The 21,927-nt window shown below is 47.9% G+C and overlaps 1 protein-coding gene across 4 annotated transcripts in view; it reads left to right on the top strand.

The window, feature by feature from the left end:
• Window positions 1-21,927, top strand: part of PIWIL4 (piwi like RNA-mediated gene silencing 4) — a 733,536-nt gene that overhangs the window by 110,113 nt on the left and 601,496 nt on the right. For all 4 annotated transcript variants that reach the window (XM_063951459.1, XM_063951461.1, XM_063951460.1 and 1 more), the window contains exon 4: window positions 4,531-4,615. In XM_063951459.1, the coding sequence (XP_063807529.1) occupies window positions 4,531-4,615 (85 nt within the window). The remainder of the gene's footprint in view (window positions 1-4,530; window positions 4,616-21,927) is intronic.

The following is a 21,927-nucleotide window of genomic DNA, read 5'->3' as shown; positions in this document are numbered from 1 at the left end:
GACTATATAGTGTCCCGGGACATCAGGGATGCTTACCTCTATGTCCCAAATTTGCCCTTCTCACTAAGGGTACCTCAGGTTCGTGGTGCAGAACTGTCACTATCAGTTTCAGACGCTGCCGTTTGGATTGTCCACGGCACCCCGGGTCTTTACCAAGGTAATGGCCGAAATAATGATTCTTCTTCGAAGAAAAGGCGTCTTAATTATCCCTTACTTGGACGATCTCCTGATAAGGGCATAGTCCAGGGAACAGTTGGAGGTCGGAGTAGCACTATCTCGGATACTGCTACAACAGCACGGGTGGATTCTAAATATTCCAAAATCGCAGCTGATCCCGACGACACGTCTGCTGTGCCTAGGGATGATTCTGGACACAGTCCAGAAAAAGGTGTTTCTCCCGGAAGAGAAAGCCAGGGAGTTATCCGAGCTAGTCAGGAACCTCCTAAAAACAGTGCATCATTGCACAAGGATCCTGGTAAAAATGGTGGCTTCCTACGAAGCAATTCCATTCGGCAGATTTCACGCAAGAATTTTTCAGTGGGATCTGCTGGACAAATGGTCCGGATCGCATCTTCAGATGCATCAGCGGATAACCCTATATCCAAGGACAAGGGTGTCTCTCCTGTGGTGGTTATAGAGTGCTCATCTTCTAGAGGGCCGCAGATTCGGCATTCAGGATTGGATGCTGGTGACCACGGAGCCCAGCCCGAGAGGCTGGGGAGCAGTCACACAAGGAAAAAATTTCCAGGGAGTGTGATCAAGTCTGGAGACTTTTCTCCACATAAATATACTGGAGCTAAGGGTAAATTTATAATGCTCTAAGCTTTGCAAGACCTCTGCTTCAAGGTCAGCCGGTATTGATCCAGTGGGAAAAACATCACGGCAGTCGCCCACGTAAACAGACAGGGCGACACAAGAAGCAGGAGGGCAATGGCAAAAACTGCAAGGACTTTTCGCTGGGCGGAAAATCATGTGATAGCACTGTCAGCAGTGTTTCATCCCGGGAATGGAAACTGGGAAGCAGACTTCCTCAGCAGGCACGACCTCCACCCGGGAGAGTGGAAACTTCATCGGGAAGTTTTTTCCACATGATTGTAAACCGTTGGGAAATACCAAAGGTGGACATGATGGCGTCCCGTCTGAACAAAAAACGGGACAGGTATTGCGCCAGGTCAAGAGACCCTCAGGCAATAGCTGTGGACGTTCTGGTAACACCGTGGGTGTACCAGTCGGTGTATGTGTTCCCTCCTCTGCTTCTCACACCTAAGGTGCTGAGAATTATAAGACGTAGAGGAGTAAGAACTATACTCATGGCTCCGGATTGGCCAAGAAGGACTTGGTACCCGGAACTTCAAGAGATGCTTACAGAGGTCTTATGGCCTCTGCCGCTAAGAAGGGACTTGCTTCAGCAAGTACCATGTCTGTTCCAAGACTTACCGCAGCTGCGTTTGTCGGCATGGCGGTGGAAAGCCGGATCCTAAGGGAAAAAGGCATTCCGGAAGAGGTCATTCCTACCCTGGTCAAAGCCAGAAAGGAGGTGACCGCACAACATTATCACCACATGTGGCGAAAATATGTTGCGTGGTGTGAGGCCAGGAAGGCCCCACAAAGAAATTTCAACTCGGTCGTTTCCTGCATTTCCTGCAAACAGGAGTGTCTATGGGCCTCAAATTGGGGTCCATTAAGGTTCAAATTTCGGCCCTGTCGATTTTCTTCCAGAAAGAATTGGCTTCAGTTCCTGGGCTTCAGTTCCTGAAGTCCAGAAGTTTGTCAAGGGAGTATTGCATATACAACCCCCTTTTGTGCCTCCAGTGGCACTGTGGGATCTCAACGTAGTTCTGGGATTCCTCAAATCACTTTGGTTTAAAACCAGTCAAATCTGTGGATTTGAAGCATCTCACATGAAAAGTGACCATGCTCTTGGCCCTGGCCTGGACCAGGCGAGTGTCAAATTGGTGGTTTTTTTCTCAAAAAAGCCCATATCTGTTTGTCCATTCGGACAGGGCAGAGCTGCGGACTCGTCCCCAGTTCTCTCCCTAAGGTGGTGTCAGTGTTTCACCTGAACCAGCTTATTGTGGTGCCTTGCACCTACTAGGGACTTGGAGGACTCCAAGTTGCTAGATGTTGTCAGGGCCCTGAAAATATGTTCCAGGACGGCTGGAGTCAGGAAAACTGACTTGCTGTTATCCTGTATGCACCCAACAAACTGGGTGCTCTTGCTTCTAAGCAGACTATTGCTAGTTGGATGTGTAATACAATTCAGCTTGCACATTCTGTGGCAGGCCTGCCACAGCCAAAATATGTAAATGCCCATTCCACAAGGAAGGTGGGCTCATCTTGGGCGGCTGCCCGAGGGGTCTCGGCTTTACAACTTTGCAGAGCAGCTACTTGGTCAGGGGCAAACACGTTTGCTAAATTCTACAAATTTGATACCCTGGCTAAGGAGGACCTGGAGTTCTCTCATTCGGTGCTGCAGAGTCATCCGCACTCTCCCGCCCGTTTGGGAGCTTTGGTATAATCCCCATGGTCCTTTCAGGAACCCCAGCATCCACTAGGACGATAGAGAAAATAAGAATTTACTTACCGATAATTCTATTTCTCGGAGTCCGTAGTGGATGCTGGGCGCCCATCCCAAGTGCGGATTATCTGCAATACTTGTACATGGTTACAAAAATCGGGTTATTATTGTTGTGAGCCATCTTTTCAGAGGCTCCGCTGTTATCATACTGTTAACTGGGTTTAGATCACAAGTTGTACGGTGTGATTGGTGTGGCTGGTATGAGTCTTACCCGGGATTCAAAATTCCTCCCTTATTGTGTACGCTCGTCCGGGCACAGTACCTAACTGGCTTGGAGGAGGGTCATAGGGGGAGGAGCCAGTGCACACCACCTGATCGGAAAGCTTTACTTTTGTGCCCTGTCTCCTGCGGAGCCGCTATTCCCATGGTCCTTTCAGGAACCCCAGCATCCACTACGGACTCCGAGAAATAGAATTATCGGTAAGTAAATTCTTATTTTAGAAAGGTGTCATCATTACAGTGTAAATCAATGAAAACCGCAAAAAAATAGACAGCAATAAACATACAAATAATAATAACCGCTCGATCAGTTCCTGTGCAAAAGATCATAGCTATTTTTGTGTGGTATTTTTACCTTGCTTTAAATATAACTTGTTACAGACCATTTCTGTTTATTAACTTTGGTATCCGGACTATGGATAGATAGTGTCTAGATCAGAGGTGGCCAAAAGGTAGATCGCGGAGCATTCGCCGGTAGATCGCAACAGACTTAAAAGAAAATAACTGTAAGGAGCCTTCCGTTGCTGCTTCTCTTCACAGTTCCCAGGGATGCAGGTTGCGGGTGCGCAAGTGACGTAATGATGTCACCTGCGATGTGAGGAGCCTGGGCGCTAGTTGGATCCAGTTTGATCCAGACGGCGGTCGCAACAACAGGAGAAGCAGCCGGCGGGAGGCCATGCAGTGTGAAAGCGGGACTGCGGGGACAGGGAGGACTGAAGCTAGGCAGCCTGACAATTTGTCAGGTCAGTTATGCAAAGGGGGGGTTTCTACACAAGGGGAGGGACGATCTGCAAGTGGGGGGGGGGGGGTCTGCTCAGAGCGTGGTAGCTTCACAAAGGGTTGGTTTTTTTTTTTTTACACACAAGGGGAATATGCAAAGGGTGGAGAATCTGCACAGAGAGGATTATTGTACAGAGGGCTGTTATGCAGGGGACTGGATGGGGGGTATCTACACAAGGGGGGCGATTTGCACAAAGGAAGGTTATTTGATGTTGTCATTCTTAATGCTATTTTATATGTGAGCGTTATTATTGGTGTTTTTTGATGCCGGTAGATCATCAGTAAGTAAGTGAACAAAAAGTAGATCCCAGGTCCCAAAAGTCCAGCCACCCCTGGTCTAGACACTCAGAAGGTTGACACCATATGGTGGACTTGCATTAAGTCGACAGGTTCAAAGGTAGACAGGTCAAAAGGTCGACAGGTTCAAAAGGTCGACATAGCAATGGGCGACACACACACATATCTATATATATCTATATATATATCTATATATATATATATATATATATTTTTTTTTTTTTTCCACAGATTTTACTTGATTTACTTTCCACGTGGACTACGATTGGGAATAGTAACCTGTGCCGAGCGCAGCGTTAGTGGAGTAGGCCCCTCTACCCAAAGCATGGCGAGAGAAGCGAGCCCGCTATGGTCTACGTTACCACTAATTTGGGTCACAAATAATGAAACATACAAAATGATACCCAGAAAATAAAAATATGTCTACCTTTCTTGCGTTGACCATTTCCACGTCAATCTTTTGACCCTGTTGACCTTTTATACTGTCTACCTTTTACCTGTTGTCTTTTGACCCTGTTAGCCGTATGGTGTTGACCTACTGTCTGCCTAATAACTGTAGGTGTTCTATAGCACACCCATTTACTTTTGTAGGAGCGTGTGTAAATCTTTTTTCAGTGCTTGTTTTAATTGTCACCTGTAACTGTCACTTATTGTAGAGCTACTCCGGGGATGAAAACGACAGTGTAAAAGTTCTGCAGAACAGACACAATGCCAGCAGCAACGGGAATGGCGGTACCATTTGTACGTATCTGTTGTGTTCCGGGTTACTTGGCTGCATAAATGCAAGGCTTACATTGTAAGCATCTGGATTTCTCTGATGGTAACATTCTGTGGTATTAAAACAATGGAGACAAGTAAAATAAGTAGCAATCCATGTCAGCCAATCAGACTATTACTGTTATTTTCTAACTTGCTGTACCTTAGACCAGTCAATGCTGTTTGCTAATTAGCCCTTACAGATACAATTGTGCCACACGGTTTTTAAAAACTTGACAAAGATTGTTTCCTCTGAATGCCTACACATCATACCTTGTACCTGTGTCTTTAGTTCATGGTTAATTCATAGGTAGAATATCGGTACACAGACTAGCTGCTACATGGAGAACTCCATTCAAAGTGAATGGATAGCGGGTGCATGGGTACGTGAGCTACCGCTATCCACACATTGCAGCGACAATACGAAAGACGCGTGTATAACATGCCAACCATGCTTCTCATATTCATGAGGGAAAACAGTTGCTATACAGTACCTGGAGGTAAAATATGCAGGCAACAAGCAAGCTACTCATTTGTTGCAGGCAAGCCCTATAGGTTTGCTCAATGATTGCAGTTCATCATTATATGGGTCCTGCTGTAACTCATTTGTTCTGAGTTCCATCTTTATTTGCCTGTCCACACGCCTCTTTAATGTCCCTTATGCCTGATCACATGCCCCTTTTTTGCCACAAGACTCCTATAAATGCTGTTTATATACTCTCAGTCTCCTGCACGTCTCTTATATGCCATCACACTCCTACACATGCCCCTTTATTGTCATCAGACTCTTCATATGCCCCTTATATGCCATCACTCTCCTCCTCATGCCCCTTATTGTCATCAGACTCTTCATATGCCCTTATATGCCATCACACTCCTGCACATGCCCCTTATTATCATCAGACTCTTCATATGCCCCTTATATGCCATCACACTCCTCCACATGCCCCTTATTATCATCAGACTCTTCATATGCCCCTTATATGCATCATACTCCTCCACATGCCCTTATTGTCATCAGACTCTTCATATGCCCCTTATATGCATCATACTCCTCCACACGCCCCTTATATGCATCACACTCCTCATATGCCCCTTATATGCATCACACTCCTCCACATGCCCCTTATGTGCCAACAAACTTCTTCACGTGCCCATTATATGCATTATACACCTCTGTATGTCTCTTATATGCATCAGACTCTTCCATGCATATGTAACATGTGCAGAGAGATTTAGATTTGGGTTGGGTGTAGAAATAAACCAGCCATTATAAACAATATAACCCACCCACATCTAACTCTTTCTGCACATGTTATATCTGCCCCCCACTGCAGTGCAACATGGTTTTGCCCAATTGCTAACCTTTTTTGGTTTACTAACAAACCTTGATAATCCCCTTATTACTGACCGGAATCCAAATTTGGAATCTTATGTAACCAGGAACGAGCTTATGTAACCCAGATGAGGAACTCAGAAGAGAGGAGCAATCCAGATAAAACAATACTGGACATCGCAGTGCATAGACTGTAACTTGATTATGTACTCCAGCCTCAGAACCTGCACACTATACTGCCTGCCTAAGACAACAGCACAATAACCAATAATAATTAGAAAATTCCGTAACTTGAGTGTACCCAAGAGTATGCAGTAGGTAATGCTTACAAACACAGGCAGTGAAAGTATCCTCTATAATGCAGAGTGAAATCCACAATGGGTGTAGTATGGTATGCCGGCGCCGGGAGCCCGACCGCCGGCATACCGACAGTGTGGCGAGCGCAAATGAGCCCCTTGCGGGCTCGCTGCGCTCGCCAGGCTGCGGGCACGGTGCACGCTATGTTATTCTCCCTCCAGGGGGGTCGTGGACCCCCACGAGGGAGAATATATGTCGGTATGCCGGGTGTCGGGATTCCGGCGCCGGTATACTGTGCGCCGGGATCCCGACATTCGGCATACAGAAGACCACCCATCCACAAGAATGGTTATCGGTGAGTACAGCAGCAGATGAGATGAACCGCAGGTACTCAGGCCGGACTGAGATGGAGTGTTGGAAGCTAGTCTGTGTGCAGCGTGGTAGCCACAGCACTAATAGATGTTACACGTCGGTAATGAAGTTCAATTTACCCCCCCCCCCCACCCCCCTGGCAAATTGTACTAAGTTCCCCTCCTTGCACTTTTGTCCCTGGTGCATGAGCTCCAGAATTCCGTTCAGACGCGTTTCCGGCAGTGATGTCGGCATTCATGTACCCCTACATAACTGCCTGGGCGGCCGTGGAGCCGGAGGAAATCTGTTGCAGAAAATGTGCAGTATGGATTTCATTTTTAAAAGCTGTGGGACGCAGCGGGGTGGCTGCTGGGTGACCGTGCCAGCTAAAGCCTGTTCTACCGCAGCAGTTAAGTGGTTCAGGTGCAGTGCATGTGACCCCCTATATATTTGTGAAAAGTCACAAAAATCCCTTTTACAGTATGTATGAGCAGGTTGTATTATACCTTATACAGCCTTTAAAACAAGGTTGTCATTGCACCAAGTTGATCACAGCAGGATTTTTGTTAGCAATTGGGCAAAACCATGTGCACTGCAGGGGAGGCAGATATAACATGTGCAGAGAGAGTTAGATTTGGGTGGGTGTGTTCAATCTTCAATCTAATTTGCAGTGTAAAAATAAAGCAGCCAGTATTTACCCTGCACAGAAATAAAATAACCCACCCAAATCTAACTCTCTCTGCACATGTTATATCTGCCTCCCCTGCAGTAAACATGGTTTTGCCCAACTGCTATCAAAAATCCTGCTGCGATCAACTTGGAATTACCCCCTATATTTGTAGCCCTGTGTTTGTTGGTCAGATATGAAGCAGGATAAAGCTTTCTGACTAGGGAACCCGGAGTACAGACATAACTTCTGTGTCACATGACCCTCCTCATCACCGCTCACTTTTCCTGTGTATATATTATAGTCCTGGTTACTAATGTAGTGTCTTGTGTTTTATTTATGCTCTGTGTCAGAAGAGTGATTTAACAGGGGAACAGAGCCTGCAGACTTCCATTTTAGATGTAATCAGTTTGTAGCTTTCTGATCGGAGTTATATATTGGAGCTGTCAAGAGCTTCACTCCTAGCAAGATGATCACTTTTTTTTCTTTTTCTTGTGTCATGTGGAAGCTCAATGTTAAGAGGAAAGAGCTTCTGAAAGCACATAAAATACCCGATGGTCTGTACCTAATAAAATGAGGATGCGCCTCTCATTTAGCATGCAGTACAATATGGAAAGGATAAGACGAGGTGTTATTAAAAGTAGCTTGAAGTGCAATATACAAAGCATGCTATGTACGGGGATGAGAACAAAGGACTGCAGTGGAATTTGGGATTTGATAATTCCCCGATTCCTTGTCTACGTGTTGCCGATCTGTTACTACGGAGGAACAATGAGCTGGGCGCCCTTGAACATGCTCTCATTGCAGAACTACCGTATGCTCTATGAGAGGCTTATGTGCTATAAGTTTGCTCTAAACAAGTCTGATGTGGAGTAAAGGGCAAATCCTAGTACTTTTTTTTTTTTTTGGAGTGAGGGAGTTCGGGCACAGTCTAGAATGCAGTGAAAAAATAGAGCCGACCCATAAGTCTGTACTGCACGCAAGGCCTTGCAGTATTTACCCTGCATGTAAAAGAAAGTGTTTGCATTCACACCCCTTGCAACATACAGTATGTAGGGCTATATGTGCAAAGCATCGGCTTTTACAAGTCAACGCTACACGGCAGATTTCATCTTAAAATTTAAAGCAGCAACATTAAGTATAAGCCACGCCAGGTTTTACATTTAATGTTGGTGCCGCTTTAAATTTTCAGCTGAACCCTGCTGAGAAACACCAGCTTATAAAAGCCGCTGTTTCATAAATATAGCCCATAGATGACTCGGTTGTAAGTTCTGCATCAGGGTAAACGTTGCACCGATTTGTCTATACATTCTCTATGGCATACTGCGCATTTATATTATAACTTGCAGAAAGTGCCCTGTGAACGCATGGCAGCTTTGTGCACTCCCAGTAAAGAAATAATTTTTTTCGTTGCCGAGTTTGAAACACTTGAATGCTTATTAATGTTCCCCTTTTGGCCTCTTCCTAGTGACTGATGTCATAGGTTGAGGCCGGCGCACTCACATGGTGTTATGTGGCAGGTTATAGATGTATGTATCTGGCGTTCACGCTGGGCTTCTGTCGCCACCCCGCCCCTTTTTCAGCTGTCAATTTGCGCCCTGCCATCCTCCCGCTTTGGTCTGCCATTATTGCCGCACCCCGCCGCACTGACACTTTGATATATCATCTCCCTTCAGCTGCCTGACAGCTGTTCTCGGCTGCTGCGCTCTGAACTCTGCGTGCAGCTGTGCATTGCTTATTGGGCACTGCAGGTTCTGGTGAGACAGGAGGGCTGGCTATGACTCTACCGCCAGTGGAAACCCAGCCCTCCTGCCTGCCTGAAGTTTAAAGGAGAGGCTAGTGAGGAACTGTACCTTTGCTGGCCTGGTAATAAAGAGCCGTCCGCAGCAGCATGAGCTCCCTCCCTGTAGCTGCTGTGAGGCACACTATGGCCTGGCTATAGTTTCCCGAGCTTGTACGTTTTGGCTACCAGTGCAATGGATGCCATTTTGTTTTAATCTTGCACCACTATGATTTTAGAAAAGGCCTTGTGCCTCTGTAGCATTATTTATAGTACATCATAGTGCTGCCAGATTAAGGAACCACGAGGCATTTTATATTGTAGATCAAAGTGATGCCAAATTAAAGGTAATGAGGCACAAGGCATTTTATTATAAAATGCCTTGTGCCTCATTACCTTTAATCTGGCAGCACTATGATCTATTATATAAAATGCCTTGTATCTCTTTACCTTTAATCTGGCAGCACTATGATGTACTGTATATAAATGCCTCGTGCCTCCTCCTTAATCTGGCAGTACTATGATGTACTATATAGCAACATAGTAATTGAGGTTGAATAGAGGCAAAATGCCCGTCGTGTTAAACCTGTATTCTGTATTAAATTGAGTTGATTATAATGTAATATAAATGCCTTGTGTCTTTTTATCTTTAATCTGGCACCAGATGAATCCGTTATATAAAATGCTTTTTGCGACACCTATCCTTCAAAGCAAAGGTGTCACAGGCATTTTATATAGTATAATTGCAGCGTTCCCGCTAGCTTGATATAGCGTGGCACCACGCCCTGCCCGTTTCTAAAGTGATGATGTGCACCCTGCCCTGTTTGTGGGTGCCGGCATGCGCCCTGCTGCACCTGCATCTCCCTGGAGCAAGCCGACACGCACACTCGCAGAGCGGGGAGCAGGCAGAGCAAAGTGTTGGGTGGCCGTCCTCAACCCAGCCCCCAAGAGGCGGTCTGCACACCAGTGACCATTCAATTAAGAGCGAGGTCTTCCCGCTGTAGGTCACTGGCGCCTGTCACCTCTCACAAGTCGTCAGCCTGCCCTGTACTCGGGGAGAGATAGCGGGGCAGGGTTCCACAGGCCTCTCTCCTCCTTGTCCTTGTGATGCCGCTGAGAGTGCGCTGTGATAGAGAAATCAGGCAGCAGCTGCTGGCATACAGTAAGCGGAGATGGGGCTCGGACGGGGCCACCACCAGCAGCCACACGGACAGGGCGTAGCGGCAGCCGCCTGTGATCTGCATCCCAGAGGAGTTGTCACAACTGAGGGCCTGAGCTGACGGGAGGGAGCCTCAGTTGTAGGGGCTGAGATGTACCGGAACCTGGGAGGTTGTATCAGACCCCTGGACATGTAAGTAACATGAATAATAACTGCCCGAAGGCGTGACCACGACAACTTGGATAAAAGTCAATGATGTTTATTATGACAACTCCGCAACACAGCAGCAGTAAAAGAAAACGTAAAAGTCAGCAAAGAATAAATACAGTTCCTGGGTACTACAGGATGGCAGGAGCCACAGGGCACTGGTAGTGTGAGATAGTTCTTATGATCTTCTAGATGGAAAGTCCTTACCAGGCCCGACTGTAGCAATGGAGATAACCCAGGATTGTGCCAGCTGGTGTTCCAGGAAAAGCTGGGTTGCTGAAGATAAAACAGCTGCTGTGGATACTGGCTGGAACCAGACTGTTGTTAGCACGGAGTGGATACTGGCTGGAACCAGTTAAATAATAAATGAACTTGGGAGCGATGAAATATGAACTGAAATGTAGAACTTGAGAGCGGAGAAATAATAATACCGGTGGAGAGTGGTAAAGTGTAGAAAGGACACCGGCCCTTTAAGGGAAGCTGTACTCTGCTGGAAGCTGAGCTGGAAGCAGGTAATGTTGTAGCTGGAAACAGATGAATCCACAATGGATTGGAGAGTCAGGCTACACCGCAGGTGGAATGCTGGTGCGGGTCTCTATGGTGGAAGTCTTGAGACAGGAGCTGGAACCTGGAAGACAATCACAGGAGAGAGACAAACAGGAACTAGGTTTGACAACCAAAGCACTGACGCCTTCCTTGCTCAGGCACAGTGTATTTATACCTGCAGCAAGGAAGGGATTGGCTAGGCAATTATGCAGATTAACAATACTGACAACAGATTGGAGGAAATGATCAGCTGACAGAATCCAAGATGGCTGCGCCCATGCAGACACTTGGAGGGAAGTTTGGTTTGTAATCCATGTGGTAATGAAAACAGTAATGGCGGCGCCGGCCACTGGAGACAGGAGACGCCAGGCTGACAAGTGCACATCCAACCACGCGGACACAGCGGAGGCCGCGGCTGACGTAATCGCCACTCTGACACTCTGCATGCAGAAGCTCAGGGACGGCGGCGGAGGCCGCGGGAGACGCCATGCCAGATGTAATAAGGCGTTACTGTGACAGCGTCTCAGAGAGACAGGAGAGGATGCAGGAATGTGAACATTAGGACAACAGATGGGATCCGGTCCTGGAGCGCCGAGCCAGCCCCAGGAGGCATCCGATGGGCAAGAAATGGCGTCCAGACACCCGGATCGTGACAGCACCCCCCCCTTTAGGAGTGGCCCCAGGACACTTCTTTGGCTTTTGAGGAAACTTGGAATGGAATCTCCGGACCAAGGCAGGAGCATGGACATCAGAAGCATTGGTCCATGAACGTTCCTCAGGGCCGTAACCCTTCCAGTCAATAAGATACTGTAGTTGACCGTAACGGTGACGTGAGTCCAGGATCTTGGCCACTTCATACTCAACGCCTCGTTGAGTTTGGACTTTCGGAGTTGGAGGAAGTGAGGAATGAAACCGATTCAAGATCAGCGGTTTCAACAGGGAAACATGGAATGTCCTGGGTATTTTTAAGAAGGGAGGCAACTGGAGTCTGTAAGCAGCAGGATTGATGACTTGTTCAATCTTGAAAGGACCGATATAGCGAGGTGCAAACTTCATACTGGGAACTCTTAACCTCAAATTCTTCGTGGATAACCATACCCGATCACCCACCTTGAGAGCAGGAACTGCTCGACGCTTCTTATCCGCAAACTTCTTGTACCTGAACGATGCCTTGAGCAGAGCTGATCGTACGCTCTTCCAGATATTGGCAAACTGATGCAAGGTGATATCCACTGCGGGAACAGAAGTTGCTGGAAGCGGTTGGAACTCAGGAACTTTAGGGTGGAATCCAAAGTTAGTGAAGAATGGTGTTGAAGCAGATGAAGAATGATACTGGTTGTTATGACAGAACTCGGCCCAGGGAAGTAATTGAACCCAGTCATCTTGAGAGGAGGACACATAGATGCGGAGGAAGGCCTCCAAGTCCTGATTCACCCTCTCGGTTTGACCATTGGTCTGAGGATGGTAAGCCGTGGAAAACTTTAGCTTGACTTGGAGGACTTGACATAAACTTCGCCAGAATTTGGCTGTGAATTGAACTCCTCGATCTGAGATAATTTCTTCAGGAAGACCGTGGAGTCGGAAGATCTCTTGTATGAATATTTGAGCCAACTTGGAAGCTGACGGAAGACCGGTGAGAGGAATGAAGTGTGCCATCTTGGTGAACCGGTCAACTACCACCCAGATGGTATTGAACTTGTTGCACATGGGTAAGTCTGTAATGAAATCCATCGACAAGTGGGTCCATGGTCGACGGGGAACGGATAGTGGAACCAGTTGCCCCGCAGGCGACTGGCGGGATACTTTATGTTGGGCACACTTTGGGCAAGATGCAATAAACTCCAAGACGTCCTTTTTCAGAGTTGGCCACCAATAGGACCTAGAGATAAACTCCAGGGTTTTTTGGATACCTGTATGTCCGGCAAAACGGGAAGCATGGGCCCAATGCATGAGCTTCTTCCTTAGCATCGGCTTCACAAAACTTTTCCCTGATGGGGGCGTAGAGTCCATCCCTACCGTGGAGAATGCCAACGGATTTATAATAGGATGCTTGTCTGAAGACTCTGACTCATTTTCTTGCTCCCATGAGCGGGAAAGGGCATCGGCCTTGCGATTCTGAGAGCCCGGACAGAACTGGAGCTTAAAGTCGAACCTGGAAAAGAAAAGTGCCCATCTGGCCTGACGAGGGTTGAGACATTGTGCGCCCTTCAGGTATAAAAGGTTCTTGTGGTCTGTAAGTATGGTGATTGAATGAGAAGCTCCCTCCAACAGATACCTCCACTCTTCTAGAGCGAGCTTGATGGCTAGCAACTCCTGGTAGCCAATGGCATAGTTGCGCTCAGCTGGGGAGAACTTCCGGGAGAAGAAACTGCAAGGGTGTAAATGGCCATCTTTAGCCCTCTGAGATAACACCGCTCCTACTCCAACGGAGGAGGCATCCACCTCTAAGATGAAAGGAGAGTCGATGTCAGGCTGTTTCAGAACAGGCGCAGAGATGAACCTTTGTTTTAAAAGATGAAATGCTTGCATGGCTTCTTCAGACCACTTGGACGGGTTAGCACCCTTCTTAGTGAAAGCAGTAATAGGCGCCACAATGGTGGAAAAGTCTCGTATAAACTTTCGGTAATAGTTGGCGAACCCTAAGAACCTCTGGACCCCTTTGAGGGTTAAGGGTACCGGCCAATTTTGGATTGCTTGTAGTTTCTCAGGATCCATCTCTAGTCCGGAACCGGACACAATGTACCCTAGAAACGGAATGGACTTGACTTCAAAGACGCATTTTTCTAATTTGCAATAGAGATGATTGACACGGAGACGGGACAGAACCTCTTTAACCCAAAAACGATGTTCCTCTAAATCGTTGGCAAAAATGAGGATATCGTCTAGATAGACCACGACATGACGGTATAGAATGTCTCTGAAGATCTCATTGACAAAATGCTGGAAGACAGCTGGAGTCACTGTGGTTGACGCACCAGACGCGCCTGATCCACGGAGAGTTGTCTGAATCCCATCCAGCCGAGTAGAGAGATCCTGGAGACAGCGGATGATGTGGCCCTGTGCAGCCTCCTGATGTTCTAGTCGGGCTGCCAGTTCTTGCATCGGCCTGGCCGCTTGATCCTGGTCTCCGGCTGGATTCATTAGGTCAGTGCTTACTGTCACAACTGAGGGCCTGAGCTGACGGGAGGCAGCCTCAGTTGTAGGGGCTGAGATGTACCGGAACCTGGGAGGTTGTATCAGACCCCTGGACATGTAAGTAACATGAATAATAACTGCCCGAAGGCGTGACCACGACAACTTGGATAAAAGTCAATGATGTTTATTATGACAACTCCGCAACACAGCAGCAGTAAAAGAAAACGTAAAAGTCAGCAAAGAATAAATACAGTTCCTGGGTACTACAGGATGGCAGGAGCCACAGGGCACTGGTAGTGTGAGATAGTTCTTATGATCTTCTAGATGGAAAGTTCTTACCAGGCCCGACTGTAGCAATGGAGATAACCCAGGATTGTGCCAGCTGGTGTTCCAGGAAAAGCTGGGTTGCTGAAGATAAAACAGCTGCTGTGGATACTGGCTGGAACCAGACTGTTGTTAGCACGGAGTGGATACTGGCTGGAACCAGTTAAATAATAAATGAACTTGGGAGCGATGAAATATGAACTGAAATGTAGAACTTGAGAGCGGAGAAATAATAATACCGGTGGAGAGTGGTAAAGTGTAGAAAGGACACCGGCCCTTTAAGGGAAGCTGTACTCTGCTGGAAGCTGAGCTGGAAGCAGGTAATGTTGTAGCTGGAAACAGATGAATCCACAATGGATTGGAGAGTCAGGCTACACCGCAGGTGGAATGCTGGTGCGGGTCTCTATGGTGGAAGTCTTGAGACAGGAGCTGGAACCTGGAAGACAATCACAGGAGAGAGACAAACAGGAACTAGGTTTGACAACCAAAGCACTGACGCCTTCCTTGCTCAGGCACAGTGTATTTATACCTGCAGCAAGGAAGGGATTGGCTAGGCAATTATGCAGATTAACAATACTGACAACAGATTGGAGGAAATGATCAGCTGACAGAATCCAAGATGGCTGCGCCCATGCAGACACTTGGAGGGAAGTTTGGTTTGTAATCCATGTGGTAATGAAAACAGTAATGGCGGCGCCGGCCACTGGAGACAGGAGACGCCAGGCTGACAAGTGCACATCCAACCACGCGGACACAGCGGAGGCCGCTGCTGACGTAATCGCCACTCTGACACTGTGCATGCAGAAGCTCAGGGACGGCGGCGGAGGCCGCGGGAGACGCCATGCCAGATGTAATAAGGCGTTACTGTGACAGCGTCTCAGAGAGACAGGAGAGGATGCAGGAATGTGAACATTAGGACAACAGATGGGATCCGGTCCTGGAGCGCCGAGCCAGCCCCAGGAGGCATCCGATGGGCAAGAAATGGCGTCCAGACACCCGGATCGTGACAGGAGTACTGTGTGCGGGGCTCCTCCATCCATGCTAGAGCCGCAGCTCCCTTCTTTCAGCACCCTCTGCAGCTTAGGAAGGATGAACTGCTCGGACTGTCCGTGATCAGGACATGATGTGCTATTTGCTGCATGGATGAAGATGGTGGCATTGCGTGTAGCATGGGGCACAGTTACATCCCGGCTGCATAGGTCGCAGTGCTGTTGCCATGCTACTGGCAGGGCTGCATCCGTAGATGGGGCATACCTGGGATGCATAACAGCATGTTGGTATCGGGTGGCAACATGTGGCAGATGGCACAGCTGGCATTACTACCCTACATGTAGCTGCTATGTTGGTAGACTACGGGAAATAATGTTAGTATGTTTAGCTCTAGGTTGGGCAAACCCCAGAGTGATGGAAAGGGTGCGTGCCATGAGGCCACACCTCCTCAGTGAGGGGCCACACCCCTTTTGGCGGGCGCACCCAGTTGTGCACTCCTTGGTGTCTAGCACTCTGACCTAAAAATTCCAAGAGTGAACACAATGCATACCCTCCAACTGTACCTTTTTGGCAGGTATAGTACCTTTTTTATGGTCTGTACCGGTTTGTGGCTCTCCAAACTTCCATTAAAAGTATAGGAAAAGGGAAGTGACCACGCCCCCTTTCCCCGTGACCACGCCCCCTTTACAACTTTGTACCGATTTTTATGTGTAAAATTGTGGAGGGTATGCCCAATGTATCCACCAAACTGTCATCAGTTTTTCCTTTTTTCTTTTACCGTTTATTCCTTTATCCAATTGATGCAAATAGCTCCAATCGCCACATTCATATACCCCAAATCATTTGGGGATTGGAGCTATTTATTGCATCAGTCTTTGGAGAACTCTGTTTGAGACTTTAATTGAGGAAAAGGAGACGGTTACACCTAAGGAATGTGACTATTCTTCTGTCTCTGTTTTTATTCTTATTGTATAGCACCAGTTGGAGAGTTTCCATTTTGTGCATAAAGTTTGACTATTGGGGGTGTGGACAAATGCCTCCGGTTTCTCACCTATGGGCAGCTGTGGTTAATTGTGCATAGAGATTACCTGCACCTTATTTCCACTGATTATGTAGCAGGTCAGCCCATGATTGAACAGCAATAGTTTCTCTCCAGTTTGATTGGCTGATAGAGCTTAAACCTACTGTCTGGCTTTTGATTTGTGGTTTGTCTTGAACTCAGGCTGGGGCCACTGGGCAGATCAGGTTAGAACTGGAGTGAGCACAAGTGACTCTTCTCCACAATCACTACCGCCTTATATGAGAAGGAAGGTCTAGATTAGAACAAGCCTGGCCAACCTGTGGCTCTCCTGATGTTGTGAAACTACATATCCCAGCATGCCCTGTCACAGTTTTGTTATTAGGTAAAGCTAAAAATGTGGCAGGGCATGCTGGGACTTGTAGCACCCCCCCCCCCTTCCCCTTGCTTAGAAATACCCCTCCCTTTCAAGCACCTGAATGATATCACTAAGCTAATTGAGCATCTGCCACTATATATGTCACTTGTAGTTTCACAACAGCTGGAGAGCCACAGGTTGGCCAGGCCTGGTTTAGAATAATACTAGGCTGAAGAAGATGTATGCTACCTGAATGTTGTAGCAATAATACAAATGCCTAGTACATGAGTTAAGGAACAGGTGACGTGAAGCGATACAGTCAGGAAGGAATATAAACAGTCCATACACACTAGAGTTATGCGCCCTCTGTAGATGATGTTTGATGTAGAACAGGGTAAACCTGCAGGCTGAGACAGGTACTGCATGATATTATCAGACTGTAGCTTGAACTTTACACAGAAGTACTGTCAGGTTGCAACTGGAACTGCACAGTGATATTAGCAGACAGTGGTAACCAGGTCATGCAGGAGTTGAGCCTGCACACGAAAATGTTTAGGGTGAGGTATTGCAAGCAGGTAGGCAGGCTGAAGAAGTGAAGCACACTGGTGCAGTTGAAATGTCTGATAACCAGAGTGAATGCAGGAAACAGGTGAGTATTAGCACAGAGCTTGCAATGGGAAAGCGATGAGTGCAGGACTGGTAGCATTGGATAACTTGAGGATAGAGTAACAGTTCCTACAGACTGGTAACGATGTACACTAAGTAGGGTGTAGGTGAGACTGCGGGCAAATAATGATGTGCACCTGGGAGGCTGTAGCTCAGACTTCAGAGCAATGGGAGATGCATTCTACTGTAGCAGGGGAGCTCCGATCATGGTGAGGAGTGCATGGAGCTGGAAGTCAAAGGAATGGAGTTTGCACAGGGCAGACAACTGTTTATAACTGGAAATGGGTCACACTGCTGAGCCGAACAGTACAAGCAAAAGGGGGTACAAAGGAATATACATCCAGGAAACTCAAGGTCCCAGAGCAGAGTTTTTTGATGCTGGAGAATAGGAACTCCTATAAGACAGGTTGTACAGGCAATGAGTAAGTGCATAGCAATGGTTTAAACAGGGCACTCTTGGCTGGGATAGGTTGCTGGAATCATGTGAGAAGTAAAGCCTCCGTGAATGGCCGCAACAGAATCAGCTTGCCTCAGCAAGATGGTGGCGCCCATGCAATGATGGACTGCATTATCACTATAGCTTTAGGTAGTGACTACAGGGGCATCCTGGTAAGACTGACCATTGGAGACATGTCAGCCAGTAAATTGGCAGCTCCGTGTGTGGTAAGATGGTCTGGCTACCTGTCATTTGACACCCACTCTTAGGTATTATGAATACTTCATGCTGGTGCTGTGATTTTATGTTCTCTAATGCTTCTCTTCAAAGCTAATGTGATGTAGTACAAGGGCTGCTGGTCATGTCTACATGTTCCAATACATAATGATTGTCTAGAATCTTTTTCATCATCTTTATGTTTAAAGTCAGAACAAAGAAACAGATTGCTAAGTGTCAAATGTCAGAGAAACATGTTCATCCTTCTCTCCAGTGACATCTTTCTTTTACGTCCTAGAGGATGCTGGGGTTCCATTTAGTACCGGGGGGGGGGGGGGTATAGACGGGTCCACTAGGAGCCATGGGCACTTTAAGAGTTTAATAGTGTGGGGTGGCTTCTCCCTCTATGCCCCTCCTGCCAGACTCAGTTTAGAAAATGTGCCCGGAGGAGCCGGTCACAGCTAGGGGAGCTCCTAGGAGTTTTTCTAGTTTTATTGTTTTCTGAGTTTGTTAGGTTACAGGCAGGCTGCTGGCAACAGCCTCCCTGCTTCGTGGGACTTAGGGGGGGGAGTAGGAACCAACTCTTGAAGTTAATGGTTCTCTGTCTCCGCTGACAGGACACTGAGCTCCTGAGGGTGCTGATCGCAAGCTCACTCCCGCAGCATGGCCGCCACCCCCTAACAGAGCCAGAAGAAAGAAGAGTGGTGAGTACAGCGGGTCGCCGGCGGGGCTGGCGGCACAAGGGTGGGAGTGCAGCACTGACAGGCTGCGCTCCGGCAGGCTCAGCAACACACTGGGTTGGCGCTTGAGGGGTGTTCTGTGCCAGCGCAATTCACCCTAAACTGGTCACTTGGCTAACAGGGGCTAATTCCTGCTGTTGGCAACAAACACCTTAGGCCAGTATAAACAACTTAGTGCGGGAAGCCGCGCGCCATTGCAAGGGACGGGGCTTCCTCTCAGAGCGGATCCAGCACTCACCAGCGCCATTTTCTCCCTGCAGATCACAGTAAACAGGCGCTGACTGGGAGCGCTGCCCTCCAGATAACTCCAGCTATACCTCTGCGTACCAGGGTGTTATAGACAGGGGGGGAGTGTGGTAACAGTACTAACTACCCTATTAAGGTTAGTTGGTCAGCGCCTGGCTTTTATCATAATAACTGCCTACTGGGGCACTGTGTGGTTGGCTTCTTATACTCTGAGACTCTCTGAAGGTACTCTGGAGGAAATTGTGTCTGACATTTTCCTGTGTGTGTGTGTGTGTTAGTGATGAGCGGGTTCGGGTCCTCGGAAACCGAACCCCCCCTGAACTTCACCCATTTTACACGGGTACGAGGCATACTCGGATTCTCCCGTATGGCTCGGTTAACCCGAGCGAGCCCGAACGTCATCATCCCGCTGTCGGATTCTCGCGAGATTCGGATTCTATATAAGCAGCTGCGCGTCGCCGCCATTTTCACTCGTGCATTGGAAATGTTAGGGAGAGGACGTGGCTGGCGTCCTCTCCGTTTATTAATCTTGATGCAAAAATATTTGTGCTTATTCCTTAATTGTGGGGACTGGGGAGCAGCTGTATTATATAGGAGAAGTACAGTGCAGAGTTTTGCTGACAGTGACCACCAGTATACGTTGTCTGCCTGAAAAACACTCCATATCTGTGCTCAGTGTGCTGCATATATCTGTGCTCACACTGCTTTATTGTGGGCACTGGGGACCACCAGTATATTATATAGGGGAGTACAGTGCAGAGTTTTGCTGACCAGTGACCACCAGTATACGTTGTCTGCCTGAAAAACACTCCATATCTGTGCTCAGTGTGCTGCATATATCTGTGCTCACACTGCTTTATTGTGGGCACTGGGGACCACCAGTATATTATATAGGAGGAGTACAGTGCAGAGTTTCTCTTACGTCCTAGAGGATGCTGGGGACTCCGTAAGGACCATGGGGTATAGACGGGCTCCGCAGGAGATAGGGCACCTAAAAAGAACTTTGACTATGGGTGTGCACTGGCTCCTCCCTCTATACCCCTCCTCTAGACCTCAGTTAGATCTTGTGCCCAGAGGAGAAAGGGTACAATGCAGAGAGCTCTCCAGAGTTTTCTGTTTTAAAGAATTTTGTTAGGTTTTTTATTTTCAGGGAGTCCTGTTGGCAACAGGCTCCCTGCATCGTGGGACTGAGGAGAGAGAAACAGAGCTGGCTTGTCAAGTTGGGCACTGCTTCTAAGGCTACTGGACACCATTAGCTTCAGAGGGAGTCGGAACACAGGTCTCACCTGGGGTTCGTCCCGGAGCCGCGCCGCCGTCCTCCTCACAGATGCCGAAGATAGAAGCCAGGTGAGTATGAGAAGGCAAGAAGACATCAGGCGGCAGAAGACATCAGATCTTCATGAGGTAAGCGCGCAGCGGTAAGCTGCGCGCCATTGCTCCCAGTACACACACACACACACACACACACACACACACACACACACACACACACACAAGCAGGCACTGAAGGGTGCAGGGCGCAGGGGGGGGCGCCCTGGGCAGCAATATTCCTCTTTTGTGGCAATATAAGCAGGATTAGGCTGTGGCACAGTAAATCCACAAATCCCCCGCCATTTTTTTATATAAGTTTACTGGGACCGAAGCCCGCCGTCGGGTGGGCGGGGCTTGATCCTCAGCACTAATCAGCGCCATTTTCTCCACAGAAGCTGCACGAGGAAAAGCTGGCTCCCTGATCTCTCCCCTGCTGAACTTTCACAGGCTGGAAAAAAGAGGAGGGGGGCACTTTGGACGCAGTGAGTGGGAATTAAGGCTACATATATATATACAAAGCGCTATCTGGTATATATATTCCAGTGTTTTTAAGCGCTGGTGTGTGCTGGCATACTCTCTCTCTGTCTCTCCTAAGGGCCTGGTTGGGGTTTTGTCCCCTTATAGGTTAATCCCTGTGTGTGTGGGGTGTCGGTACATGTGTGTCGACATGTCTGAGGCGGAAGGCTTCTCCAAGGAGGAGGTGGAGCAAATGAGTGGTGTGTCCCCGTCGGTTGTGCCGACTCCGGATTGGATGGACATGTGGCATACGTCGAATGCAAGTTTGGCATGTTTACATAAAAGGCTTGATAAGGCTGAATTAGGGGGGACATCAGGGGGTCAATCCTCGGATTGGACCGACTCACAGGGCCCGTCGGGGTCTCAAAAGCGTCCCTTTACACAAGACACTACTACCGACACGGATTCTGACTCCAGTGTCGACTACGACGAAGTAAAATTGCACCCGAGGGTGAATAAAACCATTCAGTGTAGGATTGTGGCAATAAGGGATGTGTTACATATTGAGGATGAACCCTTGGTCCCCGACACAAGGGTACACATGTTTAAGGAAAAGAAACATATTATTAATTTTCCCACATCTCATGAATTAAATGATTTCTTTGGAAAAGCTTGGGAGACTCCGGAAAAGAGACCGCAGATCCCCAAAAGAATTTATATGGCATACCCCTTCCCTAAGCAGGACAGGGAGATTTGGGAATCATCCCCCACTGTGGACAAGGCCCTGACGCGCTTGTCCAAGAAAGTGGCGCTACCGTCTCCTGACACAGCGGCCCTTAAGGACCCTGCAGATCGCAGGCAAGAAACTAATTTAAAGTGTATTTACGGGTGCTGTGCTAAGACCGACAATTGCGTCTGCATGGGTGTGTAGCGCAATTGCAGCTTGGACAGATGAGCTGACAGATCACTTTGATAATATGGATAAGGATACTATATTCTTAACTCTAGCCCATATAAAAGACGCAGTATTATTTATGAGGGATGCTCAAAGGGACATT

The sequence above is a fragment of the Pseudophryne corroboree genome, chromosome 2, assembly GCF_028390025.1.
Source record: "Pseudophryne corroboree isolate aPseCor3 chromosome 2, aPseCor3.hap2, whole genome shotgun sequence".
Classification (NCBI taxonomy): Eukaryota; Metazoa; Chordata; class Amphibia; order Anura; family Myobatrachidae; genus Pseudophryne; species Pseudophryne corroboree.
Note: the sequence above shows the minus strand (reverse complement) of the source record. Positions and strands in the feature narration are given on the sequence as shown.